At 42.2% G+C, this 19,659-nt stretch overlaps 1 protein-coding gene across 4 annotated transcripts in view; it reads right to left on the reverse strand.

The window, feature by feature from the left end:
• The window catches only part of PPP2R3A (protein phosphatase 2 regulatory subunit B''alpha), a 41,529-nt gene extending 23,127 nt beyond the window's left edge, over positions 1–18,402 (reverse strand). For 2 of the 4 annotated variants that reach the window (XM_081192533.1, XM_081192531.1), the window contains exons 1-3: positions 13,557–18,402; positions 6,659–9,036; positions 289–549 (exon numbers count right to left, since the gene is read on the reverse strand). In XM_081192533.1, coding sequence (XP_081048659.1) covers positions 289–549; positions 6,659–8,611 — 2,214 coding nt within the window. In that variant the 5' untranslated portion in view covers positions 8,612–9,036; positions 13,557–18,402. Of the gene's footprint in view, positions 1–288; positions 550–2,192; positions 6,621–6,658; positions 9,037–10,227; positions 10,312–13,556 lie in introns of those variants that run through there. The other 2 variants (XM_081192532.1, XM_081192534.1) reach the window with 2 other exon arrangements.
• Between the last annotated feature and the right edge of the window lie 1,257 nt (positions 18,403–19,659).

Here is a 19,659-nt window from a genome sequence, read left to right on the forward strand (position 1 = left end):
ATACATATTTAAATATAAATTTATTTACAGTTTTACAGGCAGTAGATTAATGTGGAAGTAGGGTAGAATGGAGTTATGAATAAATACATGTGAAATTGACAGAGACTGGAAATAGACTGAAACATTCCTTTTGCAAAAGTTTTGCTTTTGTTTACTACTTCATCTCATCCCTTCAGCTAAAAGCCACTTCATCTGAGAGTACGCTTTTTCTTTGAAAACCATTTGCTGATATTGTACTGAGCCTTTACCTTCCATAAGTCCTAAAAGCCTGGCAATAATGATATTTACCTTTGCAATTTTCCCCATTTCATTAAGTGGTACTCTCTCATCTTCAAACTCAGAAAAGGTTGCCTCAACCTTGGCAATGGTCTCCTCATGACTACTGCAGACATTAGGAAGTCCGTTGGGGAAGTAGAAACGTGGAATGTTTATGGACAAGGGCGTACCAACAGTTACTTTATTTGCAGGCAGAAGTGCCTGTGAGCTGACTGCTGAAATTGCAGGCACTGGGGATGTAGTCACAGGTTTCTTCTCCTGCTTATTTTGGACCTAGAAAGATAACACATAAAAATTATTTTTGGTACAATAGAATGTGAGTGTGTGTGTATCCCTTTAGATATACAGAAATTAGTGAGCAAGTATTTAAAGTAAGCTGTACATATGTGCCACCACCTAATTAATCCAAAAGGTCCTCAGGGGCATACAACCCCTGAAACCTTGGATAATTGGCAACAATAGCTATATATAAACACATGCAGGAGAAACACATAGGATATTTTGATTAGCGGAGCTGCCCTAATGAAGCTTCTCTCTATACTTCTGATCTATGCCTTATTTTTTGTTAGTACTGCACATTCAGGTACTGCACTTTCCTATGTTCCTAAAAGAGCATCCATTCAAAGCTCTCTGAGGAAGTGGACAGGTTCCTTGTAGCTTAAAGAAGTCACTGGGCTCCAATAATAATCTGATAGGAGAACATTTGTACTTATTTAGAAGATTTATACCCCATCTTTCTGCTACAAGGCACTGGTGTCTGGAGTGCCCCTCAGCCAGGCTGGCTTCTGCTCACCAGTCAGTGTCCTGCCCATCTCCCCTTATGTTTTCTGCCACCTCTGTTGTGGGATGGATGTCTGGTGATGGGCAGTGAAAAGTGCCTCTCCTTGATAGCTGTTTTGAGGGATTCCCCCTCTTTTAGGAGCTTATTCCATATTTCTTTTGTAACTGGATCCTGCCTGGGAAACTGTTAAGTTAGGATACAAAAGCTGCTCAGTTCCAAGATCACTGGGTAGCTAGGTTTTGGTTTCTATGTGCAAATGAAATTAGTAAGATGGCTACGTGAGTGTATAGAATTACAAAATTTCCCAAAGAGGCTCTAATTGTGAAGGAGGAACAGTGGAAGAGGAACAAATTTGCCAATAAGATGATTTGGTTCACACCACTTGTGCCAATGTTTTATGAGAACACCAAGAAGTTATGCACAAATAATAAGAGGGGATGCAAAGCTTGCTGCAGATCCATCTCCTTGCAGGTATCTCAGTGCCAGACTGAATCAAAAACTGCCTGTCTGCATCCTAAGACTTATATTTACATTCCCCCAGAGTGGCTGGGGAAACTCAGCCAGATGGGCGGGGTATAAATAATAAATTATTATTATAATGTCATGCTAAGCTCTCAGCAAAAACTTAAGACCCCTTTCCTGCTTTTTACTATCAGAAGGCACTTTAGCAGTTAGAGAGAACACACAGAATACTGAAGCACAATCATACATGACCTTTCCCACAGTCATTGGGTTTTAATCCTTAAAACATATTTTCAGCAGTGGAGTAGAACAAAGCTTTCCCAACACAGCTGACATTCAGGGTCACCAAGGGAAGCATGTAGCATATAACAAACAGAAACACACTGGAGCAGTTCTTTCTTTAGCAAGTGGCAGACAGGTTTTAATTATTTTCAACTAATAATCTTTATTAGGGTTAATATTATTATCTTCAAGAGAAAAATAGTTTTCGACTCTTTCCTCTTGTTTACCAATAGGGCATTTGTGTGCTAAGCCTGGAAGGCCTATTTTTAAACCTATGGGTATCTGGTGCAAATAACCTTCTGAAAATAGAAAAGCCTGAGGGAGACACAGTTCTGTCCCCATATCCAATAAAAAGATACAAAGAAGTATAAAAAGAAAAACACGTTCAAACCTGGGCCTGCTGGAATGACTTCAACCTCTTCTTGAAGCGGGATGGAAGAACAAAATCACAGCCTTTTGCAAGGAAAGCTAACTCTCCTCGTAAATCTGGGTCCCTTCGCAGAGATGTTTCTTTGATCATCATCCTGGCTTAGTTCCTGAGCAAACTTTTGTCTTCCCAGCAGAGGTATCAAGTCCTTCCGGGAGATCACTTCAGCCACAATGAGCTATTTTCTCGATTTGGAGTTTGGTTTTTTTATGGCCAACAAATTCTAAGTGAAACATACCTTGCCTTCTTCTTACTTACAGCAAGGATTGTTCAGTCACTGTACCTAGACGCAAGGCCAAAGAACCTCCCCCCCGCCCCGACAGTCAAATAATCCCCGAGTATGAGTACTTCTGGGTGTCTCTTTGCAACTCTTTATCAAGAGACATGATCTACACCAGAATCTATGTCCCTGCTGGCTACATGACAGTCAGAGAATCTGTCCTTGGCTTGTGATACAGCAGAGGTATTGTGGGAAGGGAAGCACCCACCACTACTACCAGTGGTGCTAAAGTTAGACATACTGCAGAAGTAGCTAAATATATCACCTTCCCAGATAGTTCTTATTTTATGAGCTTCAGAGGTGAAATTTGAGGTGCGAATGTACAGCCATCAGCCTAAGCTGGAAGCAAAAACATGCTGCAGCTTAGTCCTGTGTGAAAAATTGTCTTATGAGGTGCCCATCGCACAATCACACATTTTTCTAATTTGAACTATGAAATAGTTCGGGACTCTTTAATTGTTCACCTTTCTCTCTTACTAAGGAAAAATTAGCTGTTTCCTACAATCCAAAGGGACTGCACAAGAAAAAAAATACGTGGCTGGTTATCAAGAATTTTTTCTTCCACATTCAAAAGCACTAACAATGCATTCCTATACATGTTTACTCAGAAATTAGTTTTAGTGAGTTCTTTGATACTTACTCTGTAATAAATGTGCTTAGGATTGTGCTGCAGGTGGTTATTTTCTTTTAGAAGTATCAGGATAATCAATTCAAGCATAAGAAAGCAATTATTTAAATATTTCCTTTAATGCTTCATTCTTTCACTTATTTTTGCTGGACACCACTTTTCAATCAAAGGCTTATCCTTATGCTAAATTTAATTATTTTAAAGCATTTAAACACTGTTCAATATTTCAAAAATATCTTAAATAGTAACACACAGTACCAGAAGCTAAGCCCCTCTCTATATGATATTTCGAAAATCCTCAAGAAGGTAAAGCAATTTGGAAAGTCTAATTAAGCGTACTCTTCCCAAAACCTGAGAATTAATGCTATTAAAAAAAGAAAAAGATTAACAACCATTGCCACTACTGTATATATAAAACTTTTATTTCAGAACTTACAAGGAATTTACTGTCTGCAATTACAGTTTGCTCTGGAAGTCAAGAAATGCATATTTTTTCATAGTGGCACTCTGATTTGGGACATGAAAAACTAAGCTTCACATGTTTATTATTTTACTGTTTCAGAAGGGATAATAAAGCTAGGTCACCAAATCGCATGTTCCAAGAAGTGATATGAGGGCCAGCAGGTTCATAAAGGTATGTGGGGTCTCAGTTGGATCAGGAATAGATATATCAGCAGTTGAGACTATGGTATTCAAGAAATTTATTTAGCTTTGTTCAAGACTGATAAAGTTAATATTTTGTTTATACCAGGAATCCTAAATGTATTTGTCAATGTGATTCTGTTTCCTTTCTTATTCATTAAAAGTATTTGTATACCACCTTTCATTTCAAATGGCATTCCTTGTTAACATTTTAGCTAGAATTATAAAATTATATTACCCAGCTATTTTAAAAAATAAAAATTGGCTTCAATGACTGTCTTTTTTCAATCATCACACATAGCAATTGCATTTTGTGTTTTGAAAACATCCCTGTGTTTTGAAATAGGAGCATCACACATGATTAATTTCCACAGTCTGATAACATTTCCATACAGGAAACTGTGGCTGTATACGAGCAAGTATGTCTATCATTGGAACATAGGAAACTGCCTTATATTGAGTCAGATCACTGGTCTATTCAGCTAAGTGTTATCTATATTGACCAGCAGTGGTTCTCCAGGATATCAAGCAGGGGTTTCTTCCAACTCTACCTTGAGACACCAGGGATTGAATCTGGAACCCTTCTGCAGGCAAAGCTGAAGCCCAACACTTGCTATGGCCCTTCCCAAATACCACTTTGGACTATGGAAGCAATATTCCCCATTGCGCTATGAGGCACTAGTCCAAATCCAGAATCACTAGCTTGAGTATTATACAGTAAGACCGTGCCTTGCTCTTGTGCAGGGGTTACATTCCAGGGGAGCAGTGTGCAAAGTCACAATCATGTATAGTCAAAACAACCCCCTGGAACTGTCCCTGCACCAGCAACCTTACCTTCCTGAGCCAGCACAAGATATTTTGGGGCCATCTAAGATCTTGTGAAAGCCTCCAGAGACTGCAAAAGAGTTTCCCAGAGCCTGGTAATTGAGAGCTTTTAAGCTCTCTGCCTTGCTTGCTGGGATCTTGGAAACTTTCATGTGGGCTCTGGAGGCTTTCGTGAGATCTTGGACGGCCCCGCGAGACCTCACTAACACCACCAGAGCCCGTGCAAGCGTTTCCCAGAGTCCGGTAAGCAAAGCAGAAAGTTTAAAAGCTATTTCTGTGCCATAATAACTTTAAAGCTCTTTGTCTTCTGGGCATTTAATTGCTGAGATTCCAAGTAGTGCATAAATTTGAAATCACAAAATCCATAAGAACAGCCTGCTGAATCAAGGAAATGGCCCATCTAGTCCAGCATCCTGTTCTCACAGTGGCCGACCAGATGCCTGCGGGAAACCAGCAAGCAGGATTGGAGCACAAGAGCAGCACTCTCCCCTCTTGTGGTTTCCAGCAACTGGTATTCAGAAACCTCTCCATCTGTGCTGGCAGAACATAGTTATCAAGGCTAGTAGCAATTGACAGTCCTCTTCTCCATGAATTTGTCTAATTCTATTTTAAAGTCGTCCAAGTTGGTGGTCATCACTACCTACTGAGGGAGCAGGTTCCATAATTTAACTATGCACTGCCCAAATGAGTACTTTCTTTTATCCATCCAGACTCTTCCTACATTCAGCTTCATTAGATGCCATTGAGTTCTAGTGTTATGAGGAAGGCAGGAAAGCCTTTCCCTATCCACTTTCTCTATGCCATGCATAATTTTATAAACTTCTATCATGCCACCTTTTACTCACATTTTAGCTAAAGTAAACAACTCAGCTCAACTCAATTATTTTAAAGTAGTGATCCTACTATACTATATAGTCATAACAGTGGAAAAGAAATGGGAAAGGCATTGCCAGGGAGAGGGGAACACGTTCACTCAATTTTTCCAGTTCCAGCCTCTCTTATACAATTTAAAGGAGATATGAAACTAGACCAGAAGTTAGTAAGTGACTTCTGTGTACTGAAAATAATTTAAAATAACTTTTGAGACAATTCCAGAATGTGTTCTGGATGCTGAGAGAGAGCACATTAGGATCATCCACTTACCTTTTGCCCTGCACTTTCTAGGCACAGATCAGTGCTTTCCTGGTCAGTGTCACAGTGCTTTTTCTTTCCCCAGGAAAACCTGTCTTTACTGCTGAATTGGAACAAACAGCAATTCAGGTTTTTTGCAGGTTGCTGTTTGCTCCAGTTCAGCGGTAAGGAGTGGGTTTTCAAAGAGAAAGAACTGGGGGTGGGGGAGCACTTGGACATGGAGCTTTAAAACGTGGACTTGTGCATAGAAAAACAGCACAAAAACAAGTCTGGATGAGCCCATAGTGAGCATTATCCAAGTGAAGCCTGCAATACTTACAACAGACTTTACACACATCTGTTGCAGTAGTAGTGACCACACACTTCTGGAAGTTGTTCTGCAGGGTACAGCTTGAAGTACTATAAAACCTGTGAAACTGAATTTAGTAAGGCTATGGAAGGACATAAAAATGAAAATGTACCCCACAGGCAATTGTTACTTTACAGCAGGCTTCCTCAACCTCGGCCCTCCAGATGTTTTGAGACTACAATTCCCATCATCCCTGACCACTGATCCCGCTAGCTAGGGACCATGGGAGTAGGCCAAAAACATCTGGAGGGCCGAGTTTGAGGAAGCCTGCTTTACAGTATCACCCCCAACTAGCTAAAAAACCCCTATAATCTACAGACAGTCTACATGCACACTTTCACACATGGCAAACATGTGTGACTATTTTGCCATATGAACAAACAATGGGAAGTCTGAAAAGGTGGCAGAATTCCACATTGTATGTACACAGAGTGAAACATACAAGTATACACATACGTACATAAAGAGTATATAAACATACATAGAGTATAATGTACTTTTCTATGCAGAGGTGATATTCATGTGGGAAATTTGTTGTGTGTGTATGTTACATAAATAAAGATTTGCATTCTTACCTTTATAACCTCTGGCATCTGTTGAATAAGTGCTGGGACAGGCTCTTTGGCAGATGTACCTATGTAGCTTTGCTGAGCAGCTGTGATGGAGGGAGCAGCCAAAGTTTCCTGAAGAATGTGCATCACTTCCTTCTCTTTTGATAAGCTTCCTTTGCCCATTCGGAATTCTACTAGTTCCTGGGCAAAGTCTTCAATACTCTCCAGAATTCGCAATAAAAGGGTTTTGTCTTCATCCTCCATTTTATGACCATTGGTTTCCATAAGTTTTGATAAAGAGGGAGAAGGAGTTTTGTCTACAGGTGAACAGACTTTGCCTTTATTTTCCAGAGTCAAAGGTTGGCTAATATGCTTCAAACATGCAGGACTAGTCTTAGTGGTAGTCTCTCTCAGAGTAGCCTCCATTTTCTGTGAAAAATGTTCCAAATCCAGGAGAAGTTTGTCTATTTCCTCTTGATTATTTTTTCTGGATTCACCTTTAGAAATCTGAACAGTACAATCAAATCCTTGAGTGTCTGAGCTTGCTTGGGTGGAGGTTTGGGGCAGCATTACAGGTTGAAATAAAGCAGGTGATGTTTTAGTTGAATTTCCAGCAGAGTCTGCCCTTTCTGTTTTCTGCTCATTGCTGTCTGAATTAACCCGTCTTCCTCTCCTCTTAACACTTGATACACTGCCCAATGCCTTTTCTCTATCTGATTCTTCCATAATGTACAGAGTTTCTGTGGGAGAAATGCAGCCTGACGGGTTTACAGATAGTAACTGAGGTAGCGCATAAGCATCATTTGTAGATTCTAAGTTTTCCTGCAAAACTTTTGAAGAAATCTCTATTGGAGTGTGGGTAGGTTTTGCTGAGGAGTTTGTGTCAGTGCTGTTCTGGTTACCTCGTAAGTTTGAAGCGAGAGATTGCCTTGGCACAAAGGATGGGGAGGACACAACATCTTCGTATCTAGGTGGCTGTTCATTGCCAAATACTGGAGGAAAATTAGACGGCTGCAAAGCAGATAGGCTATTAATTAGTTCTACCATGTCACCAGGCTCAGTTAGCCCAGACTGTCTAAACTCAAAAGGCAGTTTTTTAATATAAGAAGAAAATCGTGACATCAAATTCATATATATCATTTCAGAATTGGCTAAGGAATCATTACCACTTTCTCCACTGGCACTCCCTGAAGATTTCTTCTTGATGCATTGCTTTATTATATCAGTACACTTCTTCAAGTCCTCAGAGCATTTGAGTAAGATGTCCAAGCACATCTTAATATCTCCACTAGAAGAACCATCCAGCTTGTGCTTTTCCAAAATCTGTGCAAGAAAGCTATCCTCATAGAGAGTCTGCATTGGTAAGGAAACTGTAGAATTCACATTTCCCTCTACTGAGGTGCTGCTGACCTGCCATTTCTCATCTGTTGAGGAATTATGTGACAGGCCAAAGGGAGGAGGGGAATTTTCATCATTGCTGAAATGGCCATAGATCAAGTCAAAATCTAGTGACCTTCTATTGAATGGGTCTGACTTAACTTTTCTTCCCTTTCTATAGGTTACTTGATTGGAAGAATTTCTGAGTTTTTCAAATGAAAATTCTTTTATTTTCCCACTAGCGAGATTTATGGCTTCTCCAGTGATATCTTTCAGACTTGCAGTGTTTTGAACTGAAGACCCCTTTTTGAGCCTTGGGTTACTAGGAAGGATTTGATGATAATCTTCATCCCCAGCCAAAGAAAGGGAATTTTCAGGCATTGAAAGTCTGTGGGTCAGATCTGAACCTCTAAGGTTGTGTGCAGGGACTTTAATTAGCTCTGCACAAACACTGTGGTGGGCTACTATGCATGCAACTCCTTGCTTAAATACCTGACATGCCCCTGTACAGTAATGCACAGCATGTTGAAGTCGACGATCTATCACAACACTGCTATAACAATTCACTGTTGTTATTACACGTCTATAGGTTACTGCCATAATGATAATTTTAATTGGCTACACTATAAACTGAGCTAATGATTCTGTTAACTAAGAAAATAATCTTAAAATGGGGAAAAAGTAATCCATTGTCAACTGTAAGGTAGCTGCTGTCTGTGAGAAATTTAACTTAACCAGTGAAATGTGCAAGGCTAAATTATGGCACACTGATTATATTTCATTATTTATTGAGATACTGAAAAGTTATCTCCCACACAAAAAGTACCGTACTGATGAAAAATTGCTCCCCTTCTCTCAGTCTAAATAAATGTTAGAGGTAGAACTGTAGAACTTCAGCCCACTTGAAGAAAAAAGAAGGAATTGTTTTCTCTTGATTTGCTGTATTGAGTTTCAGATGCCATGTAGAAGCAAAAAGCATGTAGTGTGCTTAAACAATCCAACTCTTCCATTAATGTGGAAGATACCTGCAATGACAAATTGTAAAAATAATGTGAAACTTGCCATCAGACTTCACCTGCTACTTTATCTTTTGTACATATATTATTGCAATAGTGTATAATTTTATTCATGCTTATTACGGTTGGCCTAAGAAATTTTCTGCCCAGGGCAAAAAATGGTCATCCCCCCATTCCATTAACAGAAGCTGACTGGACTACTAGCAGAATTACAGTATACTTTTAAAACTGGCAATGCAATAGCATCCTCCACTGCCTCTGAGGCTGGCATGCTTGTTTAGGGGGTGCATGATAAGTCATGCAGCATACACAGGTGTGGTCTGACCAAAGCAGAATAAAGTGGTACTATTACTTCCTTTGACACAGTAGCCTTAGTCTCCAAAGTGTTTCCTGAATCATCATTTTAATACTGTGACAAACCTGCAGATTGAGCTAATATAATGCTCTTTATTAGTAACATTTTTAATCTCCTCCTACCCTTTATTATTATTTATTGTTTAACATCTAGCACGAGGAAGCGCTCGTTGAAACTCTAAAGCCTGCTCAATGCTTTGTGGTTTTTGGTTAGACAAAGTCATAATGTTTTTATCCCTATTTGATTTTCCCCTTAACAGACCAAAAGCGCTGCAAAGATTTCTGCATTGCAGGGGGGTTGGACTACATGACCCTCATGGTTCCATCCAGTTCTACAGTTCTATGAGTCTACTGCCTGGGGACGGATTGATTATGGCCTCTTCTTGCTCATGTGTGTGTATTTATTTATTTATTTATTTACTTAGTGCACTTCTGTCTTACCTCTCCTCCATCATGGAGCTCAAAGCAGTTCTCATGGTCTCTCAATCTAGACACTGACCAGCCCAAATCTTGCTTAGCAAGGTGGCTGCATCATGTGCTCTCATATTCCTTCACCAGTAGTTGCCAATAATCAGTTGGCAGCATCAGCAATGGATGTATGTTTGTTCTGTCTTCCTCCTTTCACTCCACTTCATCTACCTCTTCTGTCTTTACTCCCTCTCATTACTATTTTATGACCCCCAGCAAAACATGCATTCTCCACTTTCCTGCCAATCAGCATGCCTCCTTGCAGTACTTTCAATGCCCTAGTTCCTCTGCCCCATGTCCAGCTCCCACACCAAATATGGCAAGGAGGCATGTTGAGGGCCAGGAAAGTACCTATAGGCAGGAAGGCTGCACACACACCAGCTTTTTGTGAGAGTGAGTCTGGAAATCATGATGCATCCTCTGCTTGTTCTTTTCCAGTGCTCAACATGTTCACAACTCTTTCTGCCAAGGTAAATATGAACCATAGAGGAAGCCAAAGAAAAGAAAATTGAGAAGGAAACACAAGAGTGTTACAATATTGTATTCCACAGGTAAATTAGAATTTATATTCACATGGCAACATAGGTTATATATAAATACATCTCCATCCCTCAAAATAACTATTAATATAGGCAAGGATCACCATTATCTATTTTTTCCCCTTTTGCTACATTTTCCTAGGGAAAGAAGAATAACAGGAAGCAGAAGTGGGGGGGGGGGTGTGCTTCTAAATCTATAAATTAAGATACCAGATTCAGAATCTATTTATGTGAATAGAAGACTTCATTTTTGTGTTGAGGCATCAATTTTTTCTTACTTAGTTCATAGTGTTGACTATTGCATTTTAGACATTCTGGTGAAGTAATCTGGAAATATGAAAATAAATACTAGCATTCTCTCCTACAAGGAAGGAGAATCCCATGAAAACTAGCAGTCTGAACATTCCTTTAAACAATCTCTTGTTCTATGGCTATGAGCAGGAATGCAGCTGTACTTTTGTGGATATGTGAATTGGCTTTCCTTTGGGTAAAACTTTTAACTAAAAAAGTTAGGAGCTGAACTAGGACTACTCCCAAAATTATTGATATTGTAGTTCTTGAGGGTTGGACTGGATAACCCTTGGGGTCTCTCACAACTCTATGATTCTATGACTCTGTGACTGTTCCAGTTCATGACCAGTTTGCATTAAACACTGGCCAAGTCTGTTTCCCTACACAAATTGGAATATTTACCTAAATGTCCCTGTAGCTACATGTTACAGGACTCATAAGAGGACAAAGTATTTTACATTTTCTGATCCAGGAACATCGTAAGATCAAGCCAACGGTCCATGGGCAAAGCCTAGCAAAGGTCCCCGTGGAAAGTTCACAAGCAGAACCTGAGCACAAACGCATTCTTCTTAAGTTTCCAAGGAATCCCAGAGATTCTAGCAGCTCAACTTTAAAACACATGTGGTCTATGAACACTGATGCCTTTTGCTTCTTTACAATCTGTGACACAGTACCTAATTTCCCAAGTCTAACTCAAGCACTTCTTTCCAGGCTCAAAACACATGACCTGTTCTTCCTCACCTGGACTCAGACACCATTCTCTGTCTTACTACACCTGTTGCCTATTTATCTTCGTATCTTTTTGCTTCAATAAAATACAATGTGCCTGCTGTAGACAAATCTTCAGTGTACTCCTGCAAGGCCTCACAGTGGCGACAGGACTTGACAGCAGAAGTGGCGGTGGCCTGCCAGTCCTCACGGCAAAGGCCTGCAGGGACTCGCGGCAGTGACAGGAGGTGACGGCAGTAGTCGCATCCTGCGAGGCCTTGCGGCAGTGGCAGGAAATTCCAGCAATATTAGTGGCAGCCTGTGAGGCCTTGTGGCGACACAAGCAGTGGGGCTTGCAAGGAAGGCCTCACCATGGTGGCAATAAGTAGCTGAGGCCTGCAATTCCTCCTGGCAGTAGTTGGAGGCAGTGGCAGAAGCTGTGGCAGCCTGCCTCAGCAAGGCCTTGCAGGCTACCTTTGCTACTGTCTCCTGCCACCACTGCAAGGCCTTGCAGGCCACTACTGCCACCGCCACGACAAGGCCTTGCAAGCTGCTGTCACTTCTGCCACCGCTGCCCACTGCCGTGACAAGACTTCACAGGCTGTTGATTATTGTGCCACTGCTGTTAGGCTGCTTTTGCTTCTGCTGCCTAGCAGGCCTGCTGGAAGTCCCAGATTATTTGTATTCACTATGACTCATCATCGTATTTTGGATTATCCTGAATACCACTATTAGGTAGCCAAGCTTCAAACCAAAAGCCTTATTATTATTATTATTATTATTATTATTATTATTATCATCCATAATAATAATAATGGGCAAGGTGGGGCACCTGCCAAAGGCCCACAACGTGGCAGAGGACCCATTGCTAACCTGAGATGCTGGGCCAGTTTCCCACTTCTCAATGGGAGAGTTGCATGGCAGCAGTAAACATCTGGCTCCTCCCAGCAGCTTCATACCAAGAAATGAGGCTGCCCCAGAAGCTCCAGCAACATTCACAGGGACTTCTTGTTAAAGGTCTATTTCTTGTTGGGTGGAGTGTAGGAAGAAGTAATGTAGCACATTTATTTTGAGCCCTGAGGGCTTCTTCAATCACAAGGGTGTTGTTGCTCAGCTCCTTCTTGGCATCTCTGAAGCAGCGAAATGGGTGACTGTTCCAGAGGCTCCTATGATATCATCAGAACCTCTAGAGTGATCATACATGTCCTAAGTTGAGATGCCTGCAAGGAGCTGAGCAATGGCTCCATCCAGCTCCAAAAAGCCCAGGACTCTCAGAAAATATTCTCTGTGGCCTCAAAGCGGCTCTGTCAAGGGAAAATGGGGACTTTGTTTCAGAGAATTCTGCAAGCTGGGAGAGACGCCTAGGAAACGCAAAACAACACTTCTGCCTCATCTGCACCAAGGGAGATAGTAGTAAGGAGCACGAAAAAGTTGCAGCTCTCCTCCAGCCGTCCCTCCCATTGATAACTTGCCCAGAGTCCTTGCGATATATAGGTGGGCAAAAGGGAGACCTGGTGCAATGAGAGAAAAGACAGCGTTGGTGTGTGAAACGGAGCTGCAGAGTGTGCGTGTGCGTCGGAGCAATCACAGGATTGTGTCAAGAGGAGACCCAAAGGCAGAGAGTGTAAAGGAGGTAGGGGAAAGGCAGGAAGGGAGCTGCGATGGGCGGGAGGAGAGGGAGAGAGAAAGGAAGAAAGAGAGCGGAGAAAGGGCGCAACAAGAAACGAGCTGCAACCACCGTGCCCCGTGGGTACCTGTGCCCGAGGGCCCACCAAAACCTGCAGCCGGCCCTGACCGAGGGGCAAATCGACGGCGCTCCCCAGGCGTTAAAAGCGGCTCCCGCTCCCTCCCTGAGCCTCGGCTGTCACCCGCTCGCCCGGCGGACGCAGAAGCTGCTGGGGACAGCTGAGGCGCCCGAGCGGCGCGGAAGGCGTTGGGAATTACTGAGGTGCCTCTTGTTTCGGCCCCGGCCGCTCCCTCCTCCCCGCCTCCTGTCCCACCAAAGTAAAACGCAGCATGGATTCAGACCGCGGACGAGGCTTGGGCGTGGGGGGGAGGGAGAGAAAAGCTGCCTCTTCGGCGCCACTTTGCTAAGTTGTTGAGCGCAATTAATAACGAGCAGTTGGCCGACAGCGCCTGAGGCGGACGGGACAGTAGCAGAGCACCTACCCGCCGCCGGGGCGACTCCCTCTCCCATCGTGGGGCGCTCTTCTTCGGATGCAGCCCTCCTCCTTCCTCCACCCTCCTCCGGGCCCAGGCAGGCTCTGCCTCTTTTCCTGTCCCTCCCGCGCGACGAAGGGGGCGCCCGCCGAGCGCGCTCAAGTGGGACTGGAGAGGGGAGGGGAGAGGCGAAGGCGGCGGTTCCCTGCCAAGAGAGGGCCGGGCCACGGGTACAGCATAACAGAGCCCTGCCCGACTGCAACTTCGTGCTAGGGACGCCGCCCGCCCCGCATAGCTCCCGCCTGAAACTATTTCGGTGTCCCGTGCCTTAAGCCCCAGGCGGCAGTGGGACGACGGGTGGGGTGGGAGAGACTTCTGCAGCCGAGCCCCGCGTCCTCTTCGCCCTGCTCCGTCCAAGGGAAACCGCCCTCTCGAGGGCCTTGAGGATTCAGACAAGCTGTTCTCTCGGAGTTCAGGCTCTTAGGTGGGCGTTGAAACAAAAGGCCAACGCCCTCGATAGCAGAAAAATGTGGAGTTCGGCTGGAAGGAAGCGCGCTCTGCAGCAGAGGAAAGTTTCGGAAGAGTCGCGGCTGGCCTCGAAAGATTCAGAAACCAGGAGGGGAAGGAAAACAACTCGGGTTTTTCATTATCTGCTTCTAAACCACATGACTCTGGAGTTCTGGGTCCAGATTATGGAACCCTTGAGTCTGGCATCTGTGAAATGCCAGCTACAGTTTCCTGACTCTTTTGACTCCAGGCCTGTTCCAGAAGTGCACCCGCCCTATGCTATTTGGCTCATACTTGCTTGACTCACCGCACCCATCATGTGTACTCACTCATCAGCTCCTCCCCATGGGACTGGAATAGGCTCCTGGTTCTTTATTCCATTCAGTGGTGTGAGTGTATATTTGGGAGGAAGAAGGAACTTGGGTTTGATTTAGCTCTGTGTCCTGAAAGAAGCTGTAGGCAAGTCCAGATCATGCATCCATGACCAATGCTCAAGTTTGGTACTTCCAAAAATTCAGTCATTCACCTAGGCATGAAGAACTGGAGTTTGAGCACCAAAATTTAACAAATAAGTATTGGGCCAGCTCAGGGCTATTGAAGTAAACCACTTGATATGCATTACATTTTATCAAAATACGGTACATGCACAAATAGAATAAGAAAAAATTACCCTTTTCAAGTTCAGTAGTAAGCAAAAGTGGATAGGTGAGTAGCTGCACCTATCTTCATGGGTTTTCAGAAATTGCTGTTTGTCAGGATCTCCTGCCTAGTGTATTGTTTTTATCTCTTATCTTAATTCTTAAGTTTTTGTTATATGCTGCCACTTTCCCAAGCAGTTAAAAGTTCTATGGGCAAGGTTTAGTTTCCTTTGGATGAGAGAAGCAAAACAGGCACTCTTCCAAAGGCAGCATCAGAGATAACAACTGTACCTCAGGGATGCTTCAGCCAATTCACAATCTCTGACTAGTATCCCAACTGAAACTGCAAATCTGCCTTTAGCTGACTCTCAGCCTACTTCTTGTCTGGGGTGTATTATCTTCTAAACTCGTATTACTTTCCAAATCTAAAGGGTGGATTTCAGGCCACAAGGAAGGCATCCACATTCATTAAGAAACAAAAAGTCTATTTTGCCAAGGCCCTAACTTCCATCAGAGACCACTTAAAGCAAAACCAAAGTAGTAATCAAGATGAGGCAATTACAGAAAGAAAAAGAGAGGGCAAACTGCTAAGCAACATCATGATAGCTGGTTTTTTGAGAATTCTACTGGTCAGGAGAATAGCCTACCTCATTCTCCAGTTCCAAAGTAGCTGAGCAAGACAATGCTCATGAGTTTCATGGCTTGTGAGAAATTGCTACTGTAGGATCTTTTGCCTGGGGCATTATTTGCCTTTCTGGTCCAGGTGAACCAAACCATGATAGCTGTTGTGAAGTAGCCCTGTTTGTCAGTATTTCTGTCTAGACAATAGCTCCTGCTCCAGTCCAAAAATAACAAATCTAGATAGGATGTACTTGTACTGGTTTTACAGCTGGTCATAAATTAAAATGTTTTAGGATCTGTTAAGATGCTCTCTCTCAGACTATGTGTAGCAACCATGACAGCTGGTATTTGTTCATTTGCTTTACTTGTTAGGATTTCCTGTATTAGCTCTAGGTATTGCAAAATCATATAGAACATACTATGCCGGTTTATGATTTGATAGGAACTGCTATCTGTAAAGATCTGTTGCTGGAAACTCAGCTTGCCTTTCTGTTGCATAGAAAATAATATAAAAAACACCCTGTCTCAGTATCTATCTGTGGGACAGTAGCTTATTCTCTAGTAGTTCAAACATTGCAAAAAGACAGTGGCTGTCCTGGCCACTAAAACACACAAAAAGAGACCTTTTTTTTTTGGTAAGCAAAACTTTATTCAGGCAAATAACAGTACTGTCTCAGCAGCAGACACAAGGCTCAGGTGTCGTGGTTCAGAAGTTCAAGAGCAGAGCAAGAAGTTGAGAATGGGACAGTAACAACAAAGATCTCTCAACTTTCCATGTCCTGCTCACCAAGCTTTTAAAGATGAGGCATGGCACACTCACTTGCCTTGTGGAAATCTTGGGATTGCTCCTTGGGGTCTGATCCCATGTGTGAAGGTGAGGCCCAATTCTAGGCAACAAGACTGCACCTTCCTGCTACTCACAGCTCACTCTTCCCTTGGCTGTTCCAATACCTCCCCAAGCTCTAACAAGGCTTTCCATTTGGCAGGAAAGTTGGGGAGGAGAGCTGGCACCTTGCTCCCCCTTCTGAAGGGGCTCAAACTGGGGTGGAAAGGGGATATCTCCTCACGCCTCCAGCCCAGGTTTCCATCCTTCAGTTCTCCTGTTTGTTCCTCCTGCATCAGAGCCTGCCAATCCAAACCTGATCCCAACAGCACTGCAAGGCTCATGGCGTCACTTGTGCCAGTCTTGTGGATTAACAAAAATTGATATATATTTGAATTCTGGAACAGAATCTGCCTTTTTGGTCCACATATAACAAAATATTAAAGCTGGTTTTTAAAACAAAAAACAGTAAATCAGTACCACCTTGTTAATCTGTAGAAACACCGTGTGTGTGATATGTGGGAAATGGTATGCTGTGAGAAATTGTTATTTATCTTAGTTTCATACAAATAACATTAACTGTAGGTATACTATATAATGATAGATTTAAAAACAGCAGTATAACGTTATTGTCAGTATGTCCTACCTTTTCATTTGTACTTTCTCTGGTCCACATTTTAGGGAGAATGCCTGCATTAGGCTTATGAATAGCAAGACATTATTACATGCACAGATCTCCTACCTGCAATTAGTATCTGACACTTGCTCAGGTTGGTTATCGTTGTTTTTTAACCCAACAACCAACTATTTGTCAAGACCTCCCATCTGTTTAGACACTAATTATTTAGTTCAGGGGTACCAAAACTATTTTAAGTTCATTTGATTCCCTTTCTTGGGAGTAGCAAAGAATGATACCTATCTTTCAGAAAGTTTTGCTTGTCACATTGTTGTGTCTGAACTTCAGCTTTCTCTTAAATTCAGTGGTTTGCTTGTGCCTTTCTCATAAGATTCTGTGACATAATGCATGTTGTGGGCCTTACCTGAAACACAATCTGCTTCTACAATCACAATATAGCAAAATATAGCTGGTTTTTAATTTTTTAAAAAAAAAATCAGGATCTTCAATATTTGTAGCAGTTTAGAAGTAGCAAAGCTAAGTAAGATCTGCCTGTGGTAATCTTATGGGTTATGGTAAATTGTTATATGTCAAAATCTCTAATAGCAAATTAGAGTTACAGTGGCTCTATAGCCAACATGGAGCCATTGAGAAACAAGAAGGAAGTATCAGCATGCTCAGAAAACCCCAAAGTTTGCAGAAGTAAAAATCTTTAAGAAAAAATACTAAAGGAGCAAAAAACACTGCCTCCCACAATACAGACCCCAAAAGACTGAGCATGTGCTTAGTGGCCATTGAAAGTTTTAAAATTTACTAGATTTGCATAGTGCAGCAAAAATAGGTTAAAAATGGGTTGACACATCCATTTACAAAAGAGAGGAGGAAGAGGGGCCCTGCTTTGTCTTGGGATCTTGAAGACTGACTAACTGAAAATTGGCCACATCTCTGTTAGTCATATCATCATTATTCCCTGCACCTCTCCACTCCAGGCCTATGCTAAGCACATGCTTGCAGCTGGTTTTGTTTGCTCATATGTTCAAAACTATGCTGGTTGCATTGCTTGAGCTGCTGGGGTTAATTCTAGCTAGATAGGGTACATGCACATTTTTTAAAAAGAAAAGTTTTTTGATATGCCAGATTTGCAAAAAAGCATTTAATAATTTTAGAATGTCTGCTGCTCCAAGCCAGACAACAATTTGGAATCACACACATGAAGACTGCCACTTCCTTTCACCCTCTCTTCCTTTCCCACCTCCTGTATCTGCAAGGACAAACTTTAATTAATAATAATAATAATAATTTTTATTTATACCCCGCCCTCCCCAGCCAAGGCCGGGCTCAGAGCGGCTTACAAGCAATAATAAAAACAAGTTGAATGATTACAACTTAAAAACAAAATTAAAATACAACATTAAAATAATGAAACATTAAACTTTAGTTGTTTGTGGAAGAGTTCTGTGCAAAAGGGTTTTATTTTTTATTTTAAATGACATTTTTGCTGGTAGCTGCTTGTTTAGTAATAGCTAATTGTTTGCATTCTGCAACAGTCCTGTCAATAGACTCATGCTCAAATGCAGTCTGCTGCTCTGGCTTAGAAACAGACCAGCCAGATCTGGGCAGCCATACAGATGATGAGCCCTTTATCGTTTTAGAACAGTGTTTCCCAACCTTTTTTGGGCAAAGGCACACTTGTTTCATGAAAAAAATCTCGAGGCACACCACCATTAGAAAATGTTTAAAAAATTAACTCTGTGCCTATATTGACTATATATAAAGTAATTCTCTTTAATAGGAATCAAATAAACACAAAGAAAGTATTTTATAATTACTTTATTATGAAATAGTAAGTAAACAGAAATATGAAAAATTATAAAATACTTTATTCAGTGCGCAACCTGGGGCTGTTTGGCTGAACACAAAGCTGATATTCTGGCTGGAATCGAAGAAAGACACACACGTAGCTCTTCGTCAACAGCTCTCAGTCTCTCTCTGTATTTAGTTTTTATAGCAATCATGCATGAAAAGCTCAACTCACAGAGATATGTAGTGGAAAATGGGAGCAATGTCAAAATAGCTTTGTTTGCCAGAAGGGGGAACTCCTTGGCAGTTTCCAACCAAAAACTGTCCAAAGGTAGATCAGCAAATCTTAGCTTGAAACCACGATTTTGTCTCAGTTCAGTTAGTTCCTCCTGCTCCTGTAAAGTCATGTCCTTTCCACCAACTGATGCTGAGCTATAAGGGTCCCTAACCCAGTCAAGGCATTCAGTGGAGACTGAAGAGAAATAAAATGACAACTTCCCCTCGAGAGTTTTTAAATGTTTAACTATTATCTCACACAGTGCAGCAGTGTGAACACCTTGCCATTGCTTGGTGAGTGTGAACATTTCAAGATTGCCACTTTCCACGTGTTGATGCCAGAGTTGCACCTTTGAACGGAATCCATTTATTTTATCTGTACTTGTAAGCAGGTTTTCATTTCGGCCTTGCATTTGTGTGTTCAGTTCATTCAGATGATGAAATATATCTGCCAGGTATGCCAGCCTTGCACACCACTCATCACTTGCAAGCAGTTTTGCGTAATCTGTCCTCTCATTTGTCAGAAACACTTTAAGTTCCTCCCGCAGCTCATACACACGAACCAAGACCTTGCCACGCGACAACCACCGGACCTCCGTATGAAACAGCAAGGTTTTATGCTTCGCTCCCATCTCCTCACACAAAGCTGCAAATATGCGACTTTTCACGGGTCGTGACTTTACAAAGTTTACCATGCGCACAACATCATCCAACACATGAACTAGGTCTGCTGGTAAAGTCTTGGCTACGAGGGCCTCACGGTGTAAAAAACAATGCGTAACAATCACATCTGGATTTCTTTCCTTCACTCTGCTTACAAAGCCTTTGGTG

Source organism: Podarcis bocagei, assembly GCF_964188305.1.
Source record: "Podarcis bocagei genome assembly, chromosome: 4".
NCBI lineage: Eukaryota > Metazoa > Chordata > Lepidosauria > Squamata > Lacertidae > Podarcis > Podarcis bocagei.